This window comes from Fukomys damarensis, unplaced genomic scaffold (genome assembly GCF_012274545.1).
Source record: "Fukomys damarensis isolate Sample0158 unplaced genomic scaffold, DMR_v1.0_HiC HiC_scaffold_22, whole genome shotgun sequence".
NCBI classification, from domain to species: Eukaryota; Metazoa; Chordata; class Mammalia; order Rodentia; family Bathyergidae; genus Fukomys; species Fukomys damarensis.
The window spans coordinates 16,868,086-16,886,343 of record NW_022900934.1 but is presented as its reverse complement, the minus strand read 5'-3'; the positions used below and the strand labels follow the sequence as shown (position 1 = coordinate 16,886,343).

At 42.6% G+C, this 18,258-nt stretch overlaps 1 protein-coding gene across 8 annotated transcripts in view; it reads right to left on the bottom strand.

Moving 5' to 3' along the window:
* Ptprt (protein tyrosine phosphatase receptor type T) overlaps positions 1 to 18,258 on the bottom strand; it is an 810,280-nt gene that overhangs the window by 690,993 nt on the left and 101,029 nt on the right. For all 8 annotated transcript variants that reach the window (XM_033767165.1, XM_010631417.3, XM_033767166.1 and 5 more), the window contains exon 3: positions 578 to 849. In XM_033767165.1, coding sequence (XP_033623056.1) covers positions 578 to 849 — 272 coding nt within the window. The remainder of the gene's footprint in view (positions 1 to 577; positions 850 to 18,258) is intronic.

Here is an 18,258-nt window from a genome sequence, read left to right as displayed (position 1 = left end):
GTGTCCCATAATATCTCATCCACTCTTCCAGACCATCACATACACTGTGACAACTCAAATGTCTTTCCATCCTCTGTCCATTATATTTTATTCACTCTTTAGGATCAGCTCACTGTCATGTCTTAGAAGCGATTTTAATTACCTTCCCTACCAATCAGCCCTTCCCAGGGTTTGTCTTTGACTAGTTAGCTCATCTCTCTGAACCTCTGTCTTTTTATCTGTAAAATATGCGTGGTAATGGCACCTCCCCAGTCGAGTTGTAAGCATTTAGTGTATAAAAGTGTTCTGTGTCTACTTTGTTCCAGCTCCTTAGGGAACCATGTGCATTGTGCTATGTTCTAATTGTTTATTTACACATCAGTCTCCTCCTCTAGGCCATGACCTCCACAGAGGCAGAAGCTGTGTTGGGTCATTTCTGCACATACAGGGCTCACCAGGAAAAGAAGCCCAGTGAATGGGGGATTAAAATATGTGAGTTAATAAAGTCCATTTCAGACCTAACCAGTAGGAAGAACAAGGGCTGTAAAGGTGTATTGTCATTATTTTCCAAACACCAAACCTTGGTAAAATGGCCTACCTGGTAGTAATGTGGCCAGAAGGTGCTAATGGCAAGTTCCGCCTTCACCCAGCCCTCGGTGACAACCCCAGACACATTCCAGACAGGGTTTCCCTGGGGTCCGCCATTGACCTTCACGTAGACGTTCAAAGCTCCGGGGCTGGAGCGGTCACGGCTGGAGAAGTAGTAATGAAAGTCGATGCAGTGGGTATCATTCTCCTTCAAGGTGGGCAGAAGAAGATGAGCCTTCTGGCCAGAGGCCCTCCCAGAGCTGTTCACCATCATGAAGGATCCTGGAGGCCCACAGTGAGAGTGGGAAGTAGAGACAGGAGAGAGAAAGAAAATCCTTCTGAAAATCAGTTACATCGACAAACATAGTGACCAGAGGAGTGGCTAGAAATAAAGCTACTTTAAGAGGAGGGTCTAACTAACTTTGAGAAAATCACATCTCCTCTCTAAATCCCTAATAGGAACTAAAAATCCCTATTCAACATTGCATTTTAAGAATTAAGACATGATACCATCTAGGAAATATTTTTACAAGGTAGACATCTATAAACGTACTAAAAAAAATTATGGGGCTGGGGATTTAGCTCAATGGTGCCGCCTCCTGTCTCTCAAATACAAGGTCCTAAATTCAATTCCCTGTACCAAAAAAAAAAAAACAAAAAACAAAAAAACATTATAACCAGTGGCTCCTGAAGGAAGCATGAAATAAAAACCGAGAGTTAATTGACTGCAACTCTGCAAGTGAAATGAGATGAAAATGGACTTATGCAAGCTTGGAATACTTCAGTGGAGGCAGAACTTCTACAATATGGGAGGTGGAACTGCTCCAACACATTCCACCTGGAATCCTGCATTTAGGATAGTGAACTGCTATTAAATCTTAAAGCATATAAAAGAGTATAGTCAAGTGAGAAATAAAGCCCTTGCAGAAATATGAGAACCTACTAGATGATGTTCATGAGGAATGGAAAGTAAGACTTCCTGGGCATTTACAGAGTACTAGGGTTGATGTTAGGTTTACTCTTTGTATATTTTTCAATTTAACCTTCAAATGACCCTGAGAGAGAGTAGCTATTCATCTTAACTAAAGATTAAATGACTTTCCTTGGGCTTCTTGGTCAGAAAAGGACGCAGATTCTTTGTAATTTTAAAGTTTATGTTACTATTACTATTTGCAGAAAACATAACTATAGTTACTAAGCATTACAAAAGCTCACGCGTGGAAAGAATGAGTTTCTTTTGCTCTGACAGATTAAATGGTTGATCACAGATCCCTGGATCCTTCCTTGGATCCAAGTCCTTTACCATTGACTTTGCTGCTCCTCCAAGAAGAAGCAGAGGATCTATCTCCATCTATTGTCTTTGGACTTCACAATTTGATTTGCTTTGGTCAACAGGATTCTATCAGAGGCTTAAAATGTGCCTGCCTACCTTGACTTGCCCTCTTGTACAATTCTCACCTTTCATAAGAAGAATGTGCCTCAGGTACTTGTTGCCCCTTTCAGCTTGGGATCAAGAATAAACACAGATGGAGGAGAGGGCAGGGGTATGGGGAAAAAATGAGAACCAAGACCTGTCATGTAAAGGTACAAGATCCCAGTGATGAATGTAACTGTACTGTATGCCTAAAAAGTACCAATAAACTCAATGAGAAGAAATTTTGTAAATAATTTTTTTTTAAGTGAAAGGGCCGGGGATTTAGCTCAGTGGTTCCGCCACCTGCCTCACGAGCACAAGGACCCAAGTTCAATCCCCGGTACAAATTAAAAAAAAAAAAAAGTGAAGAGCCAAGCCAGTCCACTCAAGCAGCTGGAAACACAGCCACACGACCAAGAGACTCAACACAGACCACTCAACCCTCTAATTAATGCACAGACCCATGACTGAGAATAAATGCTTATTCTTGTCTTCCACTGATTTCCCCTTGGATTGTTATGCTGCAAGACTGTGGTCACAACATACCACACTCCTAACAGGTGTAGCTAGTGCAAAAATGGGACTGACTGTCCAGAGACAGAGTCCTCACCACCACCACCACGTGTGGTAGACATAGCCTGGACAAACTAAGGTGTTCCAGGGAATTTCACAATCAACTAGAAGGGCTAAACTCTGAAACTTAAAGTCTTACAATTCTACCAAATAAACTGCATCATAAAACAACATAGCTAAGCTTGAATGACTCTAGGATGAATATTTTGCCTAGAAAACTACTGCCACTTTAAAGTCTCACTTTAACCATTAAATCTTCATTCAGAACAAAACTGTAAAACAACTTATCCCCAGCCAAGATGACCCATTTCAACAGATATAAATCACCCCCTTGCACCCTAATACCAGAAGAACTAACAGGCGCCATTTAATAAGTGTTTGGTAATTCATATCTTGTTGGGTTTTAGAAGGTACCACTCATTCACACCCTATCTTCTCTGAGTTGCAAGTGTGAATTTACAAACAGACACTGGCAAGCAATTGAGTTCAAAACCTCCATGTTATCACTCACAAAACTGGATTGCAGGAAGTATCTTATAGACCTGGGGCCAAATTAGTTTTCCTGTTATCCACCCCTCCCCCAGAAAACAGCATGAGGAGAAAGTGGGTGGACTGGACCCCATTCTAACCCTGTCCTGATTCCTAGGACAAAAACTGTACTATGAGGATGACTACTTAGTACAGTTGAGTGGGCTTGCACCAAACAGGAATCAATAAGAAGCAAGAGTGCAAAGACAGGGAAGCCTAAACTAAATGTCTTCATATTTTGATAATTTTCCCCATCATAAAATTCACCAGCCACTGGATATGAAACAACCATTTAAAAGAGAGTGAAGGATCTTATTTCATGACCTGGCTGTAACTTAGGCTAAGTGGAGAGACATCTGCAGGTCACACGTGTTACCTAATTATCATAACCTGGCCACCAGGCAGTGAAGAAGAAACTACCGAAGGGGGAACTGAGGCTCAGAGATATGACTGAGCCATCATCTAGGCCCATATCTGCCTGCTGTCCCATGTCCTACAAGGGTCCAGGTTTCCTTAGATGGATAAGTAATGACCCATAAGCCCCACAGTGGACGGGTGACTGCCCCTGCCCCTGAGTAGTGAGGCATCTTCCACGGGGAGAGAGGGGATGCAGCCTGAGAAGAAACATGTGTCTGGCTCCATTCTGGGTCCCTAGAGGCCCCTGTACACACTTCAGCTCCTGCCCTGCCAATTTTCAGCAGGTGCATATATATCCCAGATTTCTCACTACGCACAATAGAGAGGTGGGGGAGGTTTCCTTCCTCCAGCTCATGTCTCCATTTTTCCTCATCCTTCTTCAGCAGTGCAGGCTGATTGAGGAGGTAGGGTTTGCTCCATTCCACATGACTGCATGTACCACCTAGTGGATCATGTCCCCAACTACCCTTCATCCTTCGGTGGGGACATACAATTGAGTCTTAGTCAGCAGGACATACATACGATGTGTGCCTCTTCCAGGCCTGGACTGTAAAGGAACTTCCCTCCAATCGCCCCCAGCTTCCTTCATCATCTTGTCTCTTAAAAGGTGGTCCTCGGTCTAACAACTTCAGAATTACCTAAGAGCTTGTAAAAAAATAAGAATCTCAAACCCATCCCAAGCCTACTGAATCTGAATCTACCTGTTATTCAGATTCCTAGGTAATACGTATGCACGTTAAAACGTAAGAATCACTGCTCTAATCTCTTTTCCCATTTACCAGCTGAATGTTCAGGATTTCAAGAACCTAGGAGGCAGACAGATCCACAATAAAATGATCCTGGTTCCCTGAATGACCATGACTATCGTACAGGGTATCCACTTCTTTGAAATACTCATTTGGAGCTTTAAGTGAAAAATGAATAAACTTACTGAGTTACAGAGCCACTGAAATCTAGAAACTTCCTATTTTCACAGGTAGAATCATCATTATTATTTTGGCACCCTGGCAAGGCCCCCATTTCCTCCAAGTCTCTTTATTCAAGGAAATAAGAATTGAAATGATAGTCACTAAGCAAAGCTGCAAGATGCTCTAAATAGTGACATCATTAAGAGCAGTAACCCTAGGCGATGACTTGGAAGGCATTTGAAATTAGAACAGAATGCACAAGGACACAGAAACCAGAAGCTGTAGCAGCCATTAGCAAGTGTACTGCCTTTGGAGAGGGAGGTTGGGTCAGCTATAGCCCTTCCACCTCTAGCCTACCTTACAGAGGCCTGGTCATGTCCTCTAAAAAGGCAGACAGCCAAGTCTCCGAGTTGAGCACAGACTGCCATTTCCGAGACTGCTCAGGAGTGAAGGCTCTGTGCCGCGGCAGCTCTGTGGGGCCCTCTTTGATCAACAGGTTGGCATAATTAATACCATCCGGGGCTGTCAGTTTTCTGGAGATCAAAAACGAGCCAGTCATTATGCCAAGATCAGTCAAAAACAAGAAAGAGGAAGACTGTAAATACATTCTTTTCCCTTTGCCCTTAAAAAAAAAAAAAAACACTAACGTGATAAGGAACATGAAACAGCATTAGTTTCCTCATAGTTATTACACATAACACTGAAAATTGTGGAATTAAACCAGGAAGCACTCTCTGGCTGGCCATAAATTTTGCATTTTTTCCCCTCTGTGCATAATAGTGCCTTGATAAGCACCCCGTTACTGATGTGTTTATAACACAGATCCCCTTTTTGGAGGCAAAACGCTTCTCTGTAGCAGATGGCGGCTACTGTGTTTACACACGAGCACCTCAGGATTGCATTTCCTCACGTCGGCTGTAAAAAGAAAGTCCTAATTGAGTTTTTAATGGCTTTGCGCATTGTTCATTAAGATTACATGAGCATGCTCGGCAACTGGTAGCGGAGGGCCCGGAGCTCTAGGAATGCAAGGCGGTCCCTGCAGACAGGTGGCCCTGCCAGCTTCCAGCACCAGGACCTACATGAAGGCAGTGGATGGAGGCAGGGGCCCAAATGCTGCCAAAACCAAGCAGCTGTGGTGACATGAAAGGAGTTCCAGATCTGCAGTCAAGAAAGCTAACTCAATACCATTTCTGTCACTCTTTTATGTGACTTAGAGCAAATCAATAAATTCTCAGGACCTCAATTTCTAGGCCTATAAAATGGGGTAATGAAACCTGCACATCAAAAGGTTTCTGTCCATTTCCATTAATATTAAGTGAAAATCAATATTTGACTCAATAATTGTTAATTTTACAATAAATGGTCAGTAGCACACAACAGTAGGCCCAATGCAATTTACCACAGCTAATGTTTACGGAGAACCCACTCTTTGCCAGTCATTGATCTAAGTATTTCTCACCGTCCCAAAGAATTAGTGTCATAGCCCTGTTTGAAAACAAGAAATAGTGAGACATAGAGAAGTTGAGTCATTTGTCCAAAACCGTGGAGCCAGAAAGCAGCCAAATAGTCAAATCAATTATAATATCATTGCTCAGTAAGCAAAGAATTTAGAGTCTAGACATGTAATCTCCAAATCAGTAGCAAATAGCAACTGGTGCTTATTTAAAGTTAAATAAAATTTTAATATCATGTCCTTAAAGATAGTAGCCACATTTCAAGTCCTCAGCAGACATAGATGTTGAGTGGCTACCATGTCGGAGAGTGCTGATATAGAACATTTCTATTGTTGTAGCAGGTTCTGTTGGACACTACCACGCTAGGTTCCAGAAGTTATAGATTATTCATGCAAGCATAACAAATTATATCAGGGTGACAAACAGCTCAACTAACACAATGTACTCAATTTATAAACTCAAGGGGTTGGGAGTACAGTGACTTGTCCAAGATCACACAATACAATAAATATTTATACTCTGAGTTCTTGATTCCCATCTCTGTTTCCACCACAGACCATTCTGACATCCTTGCCTGAGCTGTATAGTTGCAAGAATGATTCCTCAGAAAGCTATGTAAATGGGAACAATGTTATGTTGCATATAGGAAACAGAGAGCTGAGGCATCCTATATATCACCTGTCTTTCAGGACAGCATGTACAAACACAGAGGGCCCTCGCAGCCTCAGCGCTGAGGTGCAGTTAAACAACTTCGTTGAGGCCTTCACATATAGTGTAAGAATAATGTGGGAGGCTTCCATCAAAAGGGTCCTGAAGTTAACTGGCCTGGACCCCAATCTCAGCTGTACCTCTTCCCCCTGCATGGACTCAGACAAATCATTTAAACCCTCTCAGCCTCAATTTCCTCTTCTTCAAAAGGACTACAAAAACACATCTCACACAGTGGTCATGAGACTTGTATGAAACACTATTGTGTCTAAGTGAAGAAAAAAGAATTTTTCAGTTTAGCAGGAAGACCTCAATAGACTGGAGAAGAAAATGGCAAAGAATCCATTGAGAGACAGGGTAAAATGTGCCACCACATCTCAACTTCCTGCAGCCCACCTGGCACCAACGTCTCGTGGTGCCCCATTCCTCGCTGCTCAGATCAGCTTGCTCTCCATTCTGATGATCAGTGGTCTACTTCAGGCCCCTAGCATTTGAGTCCTAACTTTCAGTTGTTTGTTTCAGGAACTTCTGCAACCAGTGTAGCCCCCGATTCTCTTATTATCCAATGTAACGGCAGTCAGCACCATATTTCTGAGACACAAACTTGACCATATGTGTCCTCTACTTCCAATAAAGTCCTCCCCCTAGTTCATGTAAAGTTCAAGGTCTTTTTATAGAGATATTTGGAGGCTTATACACTCTGGCCCTCAGCTCCTTGTCTTACACAGGGAAAGTATCCTCCCTGACCCTACATCTACTCTGTGGTAGACAGAATAAAAGCCTCCCCAAAATATTCACATCTTAATCTCTGGAATCGATGTATATTTTGTCACATGGCAAATGAGAATTAAGCTTGCAGATAACATTAAGGTCGCAATCAAATAACCTTGAGACAGGGAGATTGTCAGGGATCTCCAGATAGGCACGGTGGAATCACCGGGGTCCTTACAAGTGGATGAACAAAACAAGGCAGAGAGAGGGAGAGGGAGGGGCAGAGCAAGTGTGTCAACCACATGAAGCTGATGGCTTCGAAGATGGAGAAAGGGATTGTGAGCCAAACAAGGTAGGTGGTCACAGGAACTAAAAAAGGCAAGGGAACAGTTTCTCCCCTGGGGCCTCCAGAAAGGAACACAGCCCTGATGATACCGAGTTTAACCCATTGTGGCCTATTTGGTACTCCGATCTCCAGAAATGTAAGATTTCAAACATTGTGCTGTTTGGGGCCACTAAATTTATGGTAAATTTTTAAGGAAGCAAATTTTTTTAAAAAATAAAACAAACCTGAACACACTACAAACGTTCTGCCTACAGCCACACTTCTGGGTTTTGTTCATGTGCTGCCCTTTCCAAAATCTGTGCTACCCGCCCAGCCATGATCCATCATCAAACAACTTAAATTCCACTTATTCTGAATGGCTGTCGCTAATACCCAATGCACCTATTGGTGCGCTGCTGTCCCTATAGCTCACTGTCTTTGTGTCCATTGTAGCTATTTTGGACTAGCCTTAACTTAAAATTTCCCAATGATAAAATTAAGCTCTCTGGTCACAAAAAAAGTCAAGAGGCATAAAAATGGCAAAAGGCACAATGCACTGTCAAATGAGAAAATGTATGTGCAAAAGAAGTTTGTAGTACCACCAGCATTACCATGAATGCAAATAATCATTAAGCCAATCACAAACGTAATAATAAACCACTAGCCAGAGTAACAAATATATCACTCCACAATATACATACTATCTGTGAAAGCAACCTCATTATGGTGTGTCAAAGAAAAAAAGAAAAAGAAATGTGCTTCTTTTTTAATATACTAGAAAATGGGGGAGGGTGATAATTACAGCTTAATGGATACATAATATCTATTTAAAACAAGGAAAATATATCCTGAAATTTCAAAGGAGCTGCGCATTGTGAACATTCTGTCAGTCAGTTTGTGTGAACAAGTAATAAGTATGTCTGTAATCATTCATTCAGACCAATAACTTGGGGTTTAAGCATTTCATATGCAAATTTGTTAAGGCAATTTTCCAAGAAACTGTTATCTGATAATCCTTGTAGGTGTGGATAATGTGGTTTAAAATGGGATTAAATTCAGGTGATTGGATCTGAATACACTGAGGAAATGGCTCTCGGCTACCACGCTCCATACCCTGATTCAAGAGGAGCTGGCAGGGTCCTCGTGGACCCTCGAGTCTTTCCCCAAAGACCACATCCCTGGAAGCCCGGTTTCCCTACCCTTCCTGAATAACAGATGAGGGCAGAGGGAAACACAGACAGAGCAGGAAGGGAAAGGAAAGAGGAAGAAGGTAGGCAAAAAGGCGAAAATGGGAATAATGGAGAGGAAGAGGAAAAAGAGAGAGAACAAAAGGACGAGGGAACAAAAGAGAGGAGGCAGAGGAGGCAGTAAAGCAGGAGAAACGCAATGCAGACGGGAGAAATGAGAGAATGGGAGATTAGGGGTACAAAACTGAATAAAACCTAAATCACATACCATCTCTTAATACATTTGCTTCCCTTCAACTTATACACAGAAATAAACCTTTTCACCCAGCATTCTCTTTCTGGACCTCACAATAATCTTGTGATGAAATGGAAAACATTATAGGGCTGATCAGGACCTTTATTTTCCTCCTTTCTAACTTGTATTAATTCCCTCTTCTAATATCTCAATATAATGCCCCAACATCCCAAGAGGACAAATGCATATTTTTGCAGGAAAAGCGGTGGAAATCAACATACAATGACAGGAAGTCAACTACATAAATTGTGAAACATAAGACTTTGTTCAATTTGTTCTTTGATGTTGGATATGTCACAACTCATTAGTCCAGACAGAATGGAAGGTCAGATAATGCCACACCCCTCTGACTTCCTGCTTCTCCTATGTGCCCATTTTAGCTCTACAGCAGTTCTGTGAACCATTTCCCGTTTCTTCACCTGTAAAACAGGTGCTCAGGTGGAACTGCTAAATTCCCTCCAGCTATAGAAGTCCATGGTTACAGGACTTTGGAGCCATGTTACCAATCACTGTAAGTTACAAGGCGGATGTGGTTTGGATTTTCTTCCTAGGATCCTTCTGAATGAGGAGTGGGGAGGACAGAACCTTCTCCTTGGGTTTTATTCCTTAGAGAAATACAGTAGCTTTTGTTTTCCCACAGAATTATTTTTTCTTTATCACACCTACTCTTACTAGCAACAATAGCAAACACATACTATCATATCTTACTTGTATTTATTTGTTTAAGATAACACCAATTCTGTGAAGGAGTCAATATTACCCTTCTCTTACAAATGAGAAAACTGAGATATAGAGAGGATAAGTAACTTCCTCAAAGCCACATGGCTATTGGCAAGCCAGGATTCAACCCTAGGACATTCTAATCATCACTTAGCTCCTACACTCCATACTATGAGTGGCTATGTTGTATTTAGCACCAAGGAGTGACCATAAACTCCCTGGAGTCAGCTGGCCTGGCCCTGAGGAGCTGGTGCAAGTAATAAGAGGAGCAAAGTGTGGAAGAAAAGAACAAAAATTTAATCTCTTGGCAAGCTGCTGCCATATTAACAGGAAAAGAGAACAACAGGGCTGCCAGGGCATTGTCAGACCCCAAATTGTTCTTGACATTCATTGGGCTGAGTCCTGTGCTTCTACAGCTTAAAATTGAAATGACATGGAACTGAAATATATATATATATATATTTTTTTAAATTTCCCAACTCTTCACACATCCGTTGGCATGATAATATTTTGATTAGTTACATTTATGCTCCAATTACACTCACAGAATGTTCATCTGTGTCTTATATATAGCATGTTTGCCATGCTCCATAGAAAATATTGGATTTTTACCTTGAATATTTGCAATGGGAGAAGACACAAATGGAAAGGGGGAGAAAAAAAGCAAAATGAAGAGATGACTAAGCTTGTTAAAATAGTGCTGTCTTGCCTTCACATTACTAAATTGGGTCATCACTATTATTTCCCAAGCTCTAAAATCCCAGTGCTTGGAGTGAAACATAGTATTACACTCTAGCTTTCTGCACCCCTGATGCCTTTTTCTCTCACACAACTGGATTGGAAAGCAACCTGGTGCCGTACCCAATGAGTGGCAAGGTCAACAGTGGAGGCTGTTTGTGTTATCGGTGCTTTTGTTTTATTTTGTTTTGTGTTTTGTTTTCTGGAAAGAACATCCATCTGTTTCACAAAGAGTATCCCTGTCCAAGACAGATGGACGGATGGACAGACAGACAGATGGACAGATGGACAGACAGACAGACAGATGCGGGCTAAGCGATTCTGAGCTTTGCAAAATGCCTGTCCCTGTAATGCTAGAATGGACTTCTTACCTGGAGCACTGGTACATGTATGTACTCACATTATTTCCACTGGCAGGCTACATGGTGGATGGTGAAGACGAGTGTATTATAGTTTCATACCCACATCCGGCTGGCCCCTCAGTCCCGTGGAGAGCCGCCAACAATTGTCCATCCTCCAGTTCCAAAGTTCCCTCCCCTTAAACCCTCAACCACCAGTGTTCACTTTTCTCACTTGCTTGTCTCAGCCACTGCATCCCCAAATCAGCTAATATTTCCATGCCTCATTTTCCCTCATAACTCCATGCATGCGGGTCAACCCCTCCTCTACCAGTTTCCTGGTGAAATACACCAGTAACAAGCATTTCATAAATTGAACAAAATTGGTTCTAACCTCCAATATTTCGTGTACGTACTATGTGTATGACACTCAATAGTCAGCATGGGCAACTTTTTGCCTTTGTGGAAGTCACCGAAAAGTTAAAAGCAATGTGGGAATTTTTACAATAAGGCATGTACATGGAGAGGTGTGTGACCCAGATTTATATTGGGAGAGGAGGTATAAAAAGAAAGAAAGCACAACTTGCCAGAGCAAATAAACTCTGCTCTGAGGCCTGAGGTTTAGTAGCTGTCAGACAAGTGAAAAGGGACAGAAGGAATGTTCCACACAGAGAAAATATCCTATTTCAAAGCCAAGAGGTAAGATAGCCCCTGTCCTGTGCAGGGACCAGAATAAATTCTAGACATCAATGCCCCTCTAACTTTACACCCCTCAGTTCATAGATGACAGACTTGGTATTCGCAGTGTTGCAGTGGGAGGTACCCAAAGTCACATAGCCAAATGGTTGACAGTACCACCATTTGAACTTAGATATGTGTGACACCAAGATCAGTGCTATTTCCCTCTAAACACTGGCTCCAAGACTATAAAGTATAGCAGATTCACCTGAAAATTGTGTTTAATTTTTCTACTTCCCACCTCCAAAATGTTTGGCGTGGAGTGCAAGAATTTACACTTCTAACACCTTTCTAAGGGATGCTAATGCTGATCTTTGGCCTCAGTTTGAGAACCACTGAAATAGGTTGCCTTTATACTCATTGGTGATGGGCCAGGGTCTACAAACTTGTGTGGAATGATAAGCAGCGTTGCCTCCTCTCATTTCTGGGGCCACAGGAATGATTATCTGCAGGAAGAGACTTTTTCAGCCTTGGCCATACTCTGCCCACCTCTCTCAGAGACAAGATGTCTCTGGCCACCCATCTTCAAATTTGAAGGCTCTCTCTGCTGCCCAGCCTAGGAAGCCCCCTCCTCTGGCCTGAGCAGCCTCCCTTCCATCACTGCTAATTACTAAGAATATCATTAGACATTTATTGACTCCCCCAAATGTACTAGGGCCTGCATAGAAAATAGCACAATAATTATTCCTCCTCTTTTACCATCCTCAAAGGAGCTACCAGACTTTGACAGCTGTTATCCAATTAATCCTGACAGCTTATTTTTTTTAATCTAAAGGTATTTTTTTTCATGTAAGACAGGAAAAGCTGCTTCCTTTTTTTGAGTTAAGAATGAGGGCAAAGAGAGGCCAAATCAGTTGGCCAACATCATGAGGGTTATTTCTTGCCTCTTTTCTCCTGCAAGGTCAGTGGAAGAATGTAAAATAATGCGATGGACTCTGAATTCAGATTACCAGATCAAATTCCAAGCCTTTCAGCTACCATCTGTGTGGACTTGGGAAATTACTTTAGCTCTCTGAGGCTCAGGTTATAAATCTATAACATGGAAATGGTTAAGGCAATAGTAGTTCTTGCCTCATAGGTCTGTTATGATGATTAAACCTGCTTTTATATCTTATTTGCTTAGAATAGTGCCTTGCATATAGGAAGATCTATACAAATTTAGCTACCCTGGCCATAAGTGGCCTCAGCAGTAGCTCTGAGCCCTCCTGTGGATCTTTAAAAGCATGAGACAGCTGACCTTATAACCCAGCATGGTAATGCAGGTCCTAGTTTCAAGGAAGTGGTCCTAGGAGGTACCAGGAGGCCATGGAACATGTCCCCCAGTTGACGCTAAAGAACATCTGTCTTCAGTGGTGGTCTCTCAATCAGCTGCATCAGCATCACCTGAGAACTTGTTATGAAAGCAAAACCCTCACAGCTGGGCGTGGTGGGCCATGTCTATAATTCCAGAAATTTCAGTAACTTAGTGAGACCTTGTCTCAAAATAAAAAGTAATTAATTAATTAAACTCTGGGAAAGTAACTTAGCATGAGGGCCCTGGATTCAATTCCCAGTGTCAAAAAACAAAAACAAACACCTTTCAGACCACAACACAGGCCAACTAAATTGGTGTGGGGCCCAAGTCATCTGGGTTTAACAAGTTACATGGGTGGCGGTGCTACTGCATGCTCAAGTTTGAAACCCATGTGTTTGCAACCAGGCAAGCTGATCCTCAGCCCTCCTGGAGGGATCACATAATCCAGGGGCTCATGCCAGCTCCCAGCCACTGGATATTTATTGCCTACTATTCCCATCCATGAAGGGACACACTTTAGCAGGGCCCAGAGTCTGTGTTCTTGATCACTGCCTGATTCTGCCTCTCTTGAAATTGCCTTTCCACTCACTCTTCTAGGAAGGCCTCCCATCTCACTACCCTCATGGGCTGGCTAGGAGTGGGCACTCATTGCTGAGGCATTGGAAGGCAGGAAGAGGAAGAAATTGAAGAGAAATAATGACTCACAGAAACAGAAAAAGTCTCTTACTCTTGCTGGAGTCTTTGAAGCCACCAGAATGTTGGCAGGGCTATCAAGAGCCTCCCATAATCAAGTCCCTGAGCTCCTGGGCATTCTTCAAAGCTTCATCTGAAGCCTCTCTTTCTCTTCTCCTCTACTTCCTTACCCTGCTACCTGTACTTACTGGTACTTACCAGAATTCTTCCCTGCATAGCTGGTTCCTACTCCAGCCTTACCTTTCTCCCATAATCCATCCCTGGCCCTACTTTCTCTACCAATAGCCCACTCTGGATTTTCCTCCTTGACCACAATGCAGACACCAACCACTCCCCTGGCTACCTTTCCTCTTGCTGCTGTCCAACCCCGACCAGCTCTGTGCTCTCGACCACCAAAGACAGTGACCCTCAGGTCCAAATAGGATCTGGACACAGATGGAAAGACAGGAGTATGACAAGATGAAATGATGAAGTGGAGGCAGCTCCAGTACTGGACGCTGTCAACTAATGAAGGAGCTTTGAATTTGTCTCCTAGAGCTTCCCTAACGAAGGGCCACGAACGGAGTCATGTCCAATGGAATTTGTTCATCTCACAATCCTGGAAGCTAAGAAGTCTGACATCAACACATCTTCAGGGAAACTGAGGGAGTACAGGAGGATCTGTTGCCTGCTCCTCCCCCTCCCCTTTGGTGGCGTGTTGAAGTTTAGTGCCCCTTGCCTTTAGATGTATCACCCTGACTTGGGCCTTCGTATTCACAAAGTGTCATCCCTGTGTGCATCTGTCTCCAAATTTCCCCTTTTAATAACGGACTAGTCATTCTAAATTAGGGACCTAGCTACTCTGCAACAGCTTCATACTAATTACATCTGCAGTGACTGTTTTCAAGTAAAGTTATGTCCTGATATCCTAGGAGTTAAGACTTCAACACAGGGATTTGGGGGAGACAAAAATTCACTCGCTAACAAGCTACTGTGCTCACCACCCAAAGAGATGTCTCAGGCAGTCCTTAGAAACTTTTCTGTTGACATGACTGAACATCTAATTTGGAAGGGGTGTGGTAAAATACTTTATGATAAAGGACTAAATGGAAAAAAAAGAAACAGACAAATAGGAAAAAGTGGTGAAAGCTCACCTGCCACAGAAAGAGAGGCTAGTTGCACACATATTCCTGTCTCCTTATCATCTAATTTCCTGGCATAGGTTAGTGTTTTCTATGGATTTGTGGTATTTAATTGGGCTTGTGATTGCAGTTAGTATACTTTTCCTGAAGAAGAGGCTTAATGAGGGAGAACAGTTTATTGAGGCCTTATTTTCACCGAAGCTCCACCTAAGTGCCACTGGGGAAGGAGCAAGCACCCCTTCAATAGGGCTGCCTGCTCACTGATGCCACTAGTCTGTTCTACAACAAATGTATATTAAACTCCTGTTAGGATGCGCCAGACACTGTTGTAGGGCCTGGGGATATAGCTATGCACAAAACAGCCAAGACACTTAATCAGAGACAGTTTGCTAAGAAGAAAATTCTCCTCAAGAGCTTTGGAACAAGTTGAGTAGGACTTCTGTAGACCTCCTCCCCCAGGGAAACTTGCAAGTCTTTTTAGCCGATGATTTCTCCATTTTCAGTTCTTGATATTTCACTCATCTTTCGATGCTCTGTAGTACCTCTGCAATGATTATTTTCCCAGGCAGGAGTATATTTTCTGAGCCCATTCATCTTGATTTTGCACCAATTTTATACTACAGATCATGGCTGTGACTAAATTTCTTGAGTTTCAATCTTTTCCCTTTTAAACACTATAGACCAAAGGGCCGGGGATTTAGCTCAGTGGTGCCACCGCCTGCCTTGCAAGTGCAAGGTCCCAAGTTTGATTCCTGGTACTAAACAAAACAAAACAAAACAAAACAAAACAAAACACACCGTGGACCTGTGTACTTCATATTCTACTAATAGGACAAGGATATCAGGCTTGTCTTTTTCTGTCAGATCCTCCCCTCAGATGTACACTTGGGAAGCAGGTAGACAGGAACATCTCACACTCTAATTCCTACTATATAGAAGATTCTCTTATCTGGGTTTGTTTTTGGGAGCACAGCATGGCAATTAAGATGAAAACACTGGAGCTAACCTCTTGCAGTCAAATCTCACCTCTCCCTTTTCCTGGGTATCCCTGGCCAAATTACTTCGACTCTCTTCATCTTTGTTTCCCAATCTGTAAAATGGAGATAATACAGACCAGCCTCTTAGGATCATCATGAGAATTAACTGAGTTAATCCATGTAGTGGCTCAGAGGAGTGCTAACAAACATTTTCCATCAAGGGCCAGATAGTCAATATTTTGGGCTTTGCAGGACACAAAGTCCTTGTCACAACTACCTAGTTCTATTCTTAGGATGTGACAGTTGCCATAAGCAGTAGATAAAGGGAGAGATGAGGCTGTGTTCTGGACAGTTTTACAAAATAGTCGATAGAGGTAGCCCATGGGCTGCAGCTTACCAATTCTTGACTTAGAACAGTTCCAGGAAAATATTAAATTCTCAATACACGTTAGCTATTATTATTATTAACTATGACTAATGTTGGTTGGCTCCTCTCCTACGCTTACTGTCTGGTTCTCTGACACCAACAATAGACGGTGTACTTGAAAACCCCCACTCTCAGAAGCATTCCTACCAACCCACCTATAGCACTTCACTTGTGAAAACTACACCTTCCAAGATTCAGTGTGCTTCCATAACTTCCCTGCTGATTTTTGCCATGTATATTTGAGTTGCAGCCTCAAGCAAGATGCAAAAAGAAAGGGTTGGGGGAAAACAATAGAACTTTGAGTGCCTGAGAAAGTCTCATTCATGCTATAAAATGATGTTTCCTGTTTTACCTTGACGCGGACTTTCGACTTCAACTAGAAGGATGCAAAAAGATTAAAGTTTCGTCATAATTTTGATTGAGAACACAGCATAAGTGACTAATTTCATGAGTTTTTCCCCAACTTCAGTTAGAGTGGGACAGGTCTCCCGGATTCTAAAGATTGTTTATCTTATGTGGTGTAGCCTTTTTCCTTTGTTGCTATCACTATGGGAACTCTTATGAGAAACTGGAAGAGACTGGAATTCCCAAAGGCTCTCAAGGTTCATTTCTACCATGGCCACTGAGCACTGATGTTACTGACCTCTATGCTCTCTGTGGTTTTCACTGTCTTCTTGCAAAAATGTGGGCCCAATTCTTTATCCACTTCTCCAGATTTTTCCTTTACCAGCTATACCAAGGTAAAGATATGCCTTACTTTTCCTGTCTTGACCAAAATTGATTTATTAGGGCTCAGAACTAAAAGCACAGATAGCAGGCATGAGCCAAACTTCTCAACTTATGCAAAACTTCTCGTTTGTTTGGGCTTCACTCTATATCCTATATCACTCATTCATTCATACATTCATTTTCATTCATCTGCTCACTCATTTACTCATGCAAGTGTCCATCAAATGTTAATGAACAAGCATTATATTCCTGATACTGGTGATGCAGAAACACAACGTAAATGTTTTCTCCCCTTAAGGACTTCTGGGTCTAACTAGGTGAGCTGTGTCTTGGGAAGCCTTGCCCGGGTCCCTCTCCAAGGAAGGGTTTATTGTCCCTGCTGCTGGCATTTGTCAAACAGCCTGAAGCTGAAAGCTCCTCAAGGGATTGTCTTGGCTGCAGATTGTAGCCTTGCCATTCTCAGCCGGCTGCACGTTCAATGACTGGTGGAGTCAGGGGCATAAAGCCTCAGCCACATCTGCCCTTGCACACTCACATAGGCAATTTCAACACTCTGGAGTTGACCGAGGAGGCCCTCTGGTCTGCATCACAGCTCAGCTTCTCCTCCATCTGCTCCTCAGCCCTCTCTATACTTCCAAAGCTGCTAACCTAGGAGCACTTCCTAAAACATCCTAATAAACACTAATCTCCATCTCCAGTTCTGCTTCCCAGATAACCCAACAGCAATAATGGGTCTCGCCACACAAATGAGGAGCAAATCACTGTCTGGGAGACTTGGAGATTGTATGTACACTGATTCATGAGAGACATGTAGGAGTATTCCAGGAAGAGAGAGAGAACAGCCAGTTCAGGCAGAGGATATGTGGAGAAAGGCCATGTAATCAGCACAAGAAGACTTCTAGGATAGCCTAGTCTAAGTAGTGTGCAGGGACATGGGAGCCAGGGCCAAAGAAGCCAAGGCCTTGATGGTCAGGCTAAAGAGCTGATTGTCCACTGGATATTTTAAAGAATTGAGATATGATAAAAATATTCACTTCAAAAAGATCAGTAACTGTGCCAGAGTTTTATTGGAAGAATAGGAGCCACTCTGGATAGTTCAAGTAGATGGAGTTTTCATAGAATGACTCAAGTCTTCACTCAACCATTGGAAAGTTCAAAGAAGGACAGTCCAGAAGGACCACCTCAGGATATCCCTAAGTACAGGGATCACAGGAAAACTACAGTTTTGATTATTTAGGTGATGGTCAGGGGATATTCAACAAACACACAGGCAGAGAGGGCCAGGGATTTAGCTCAGTGGTTCTACCACCTGCCTCACAAGCGCAAGGACCCGACTTCGATACCTGATACAAAACACACACACACACACACACACACACACACACACACACACACA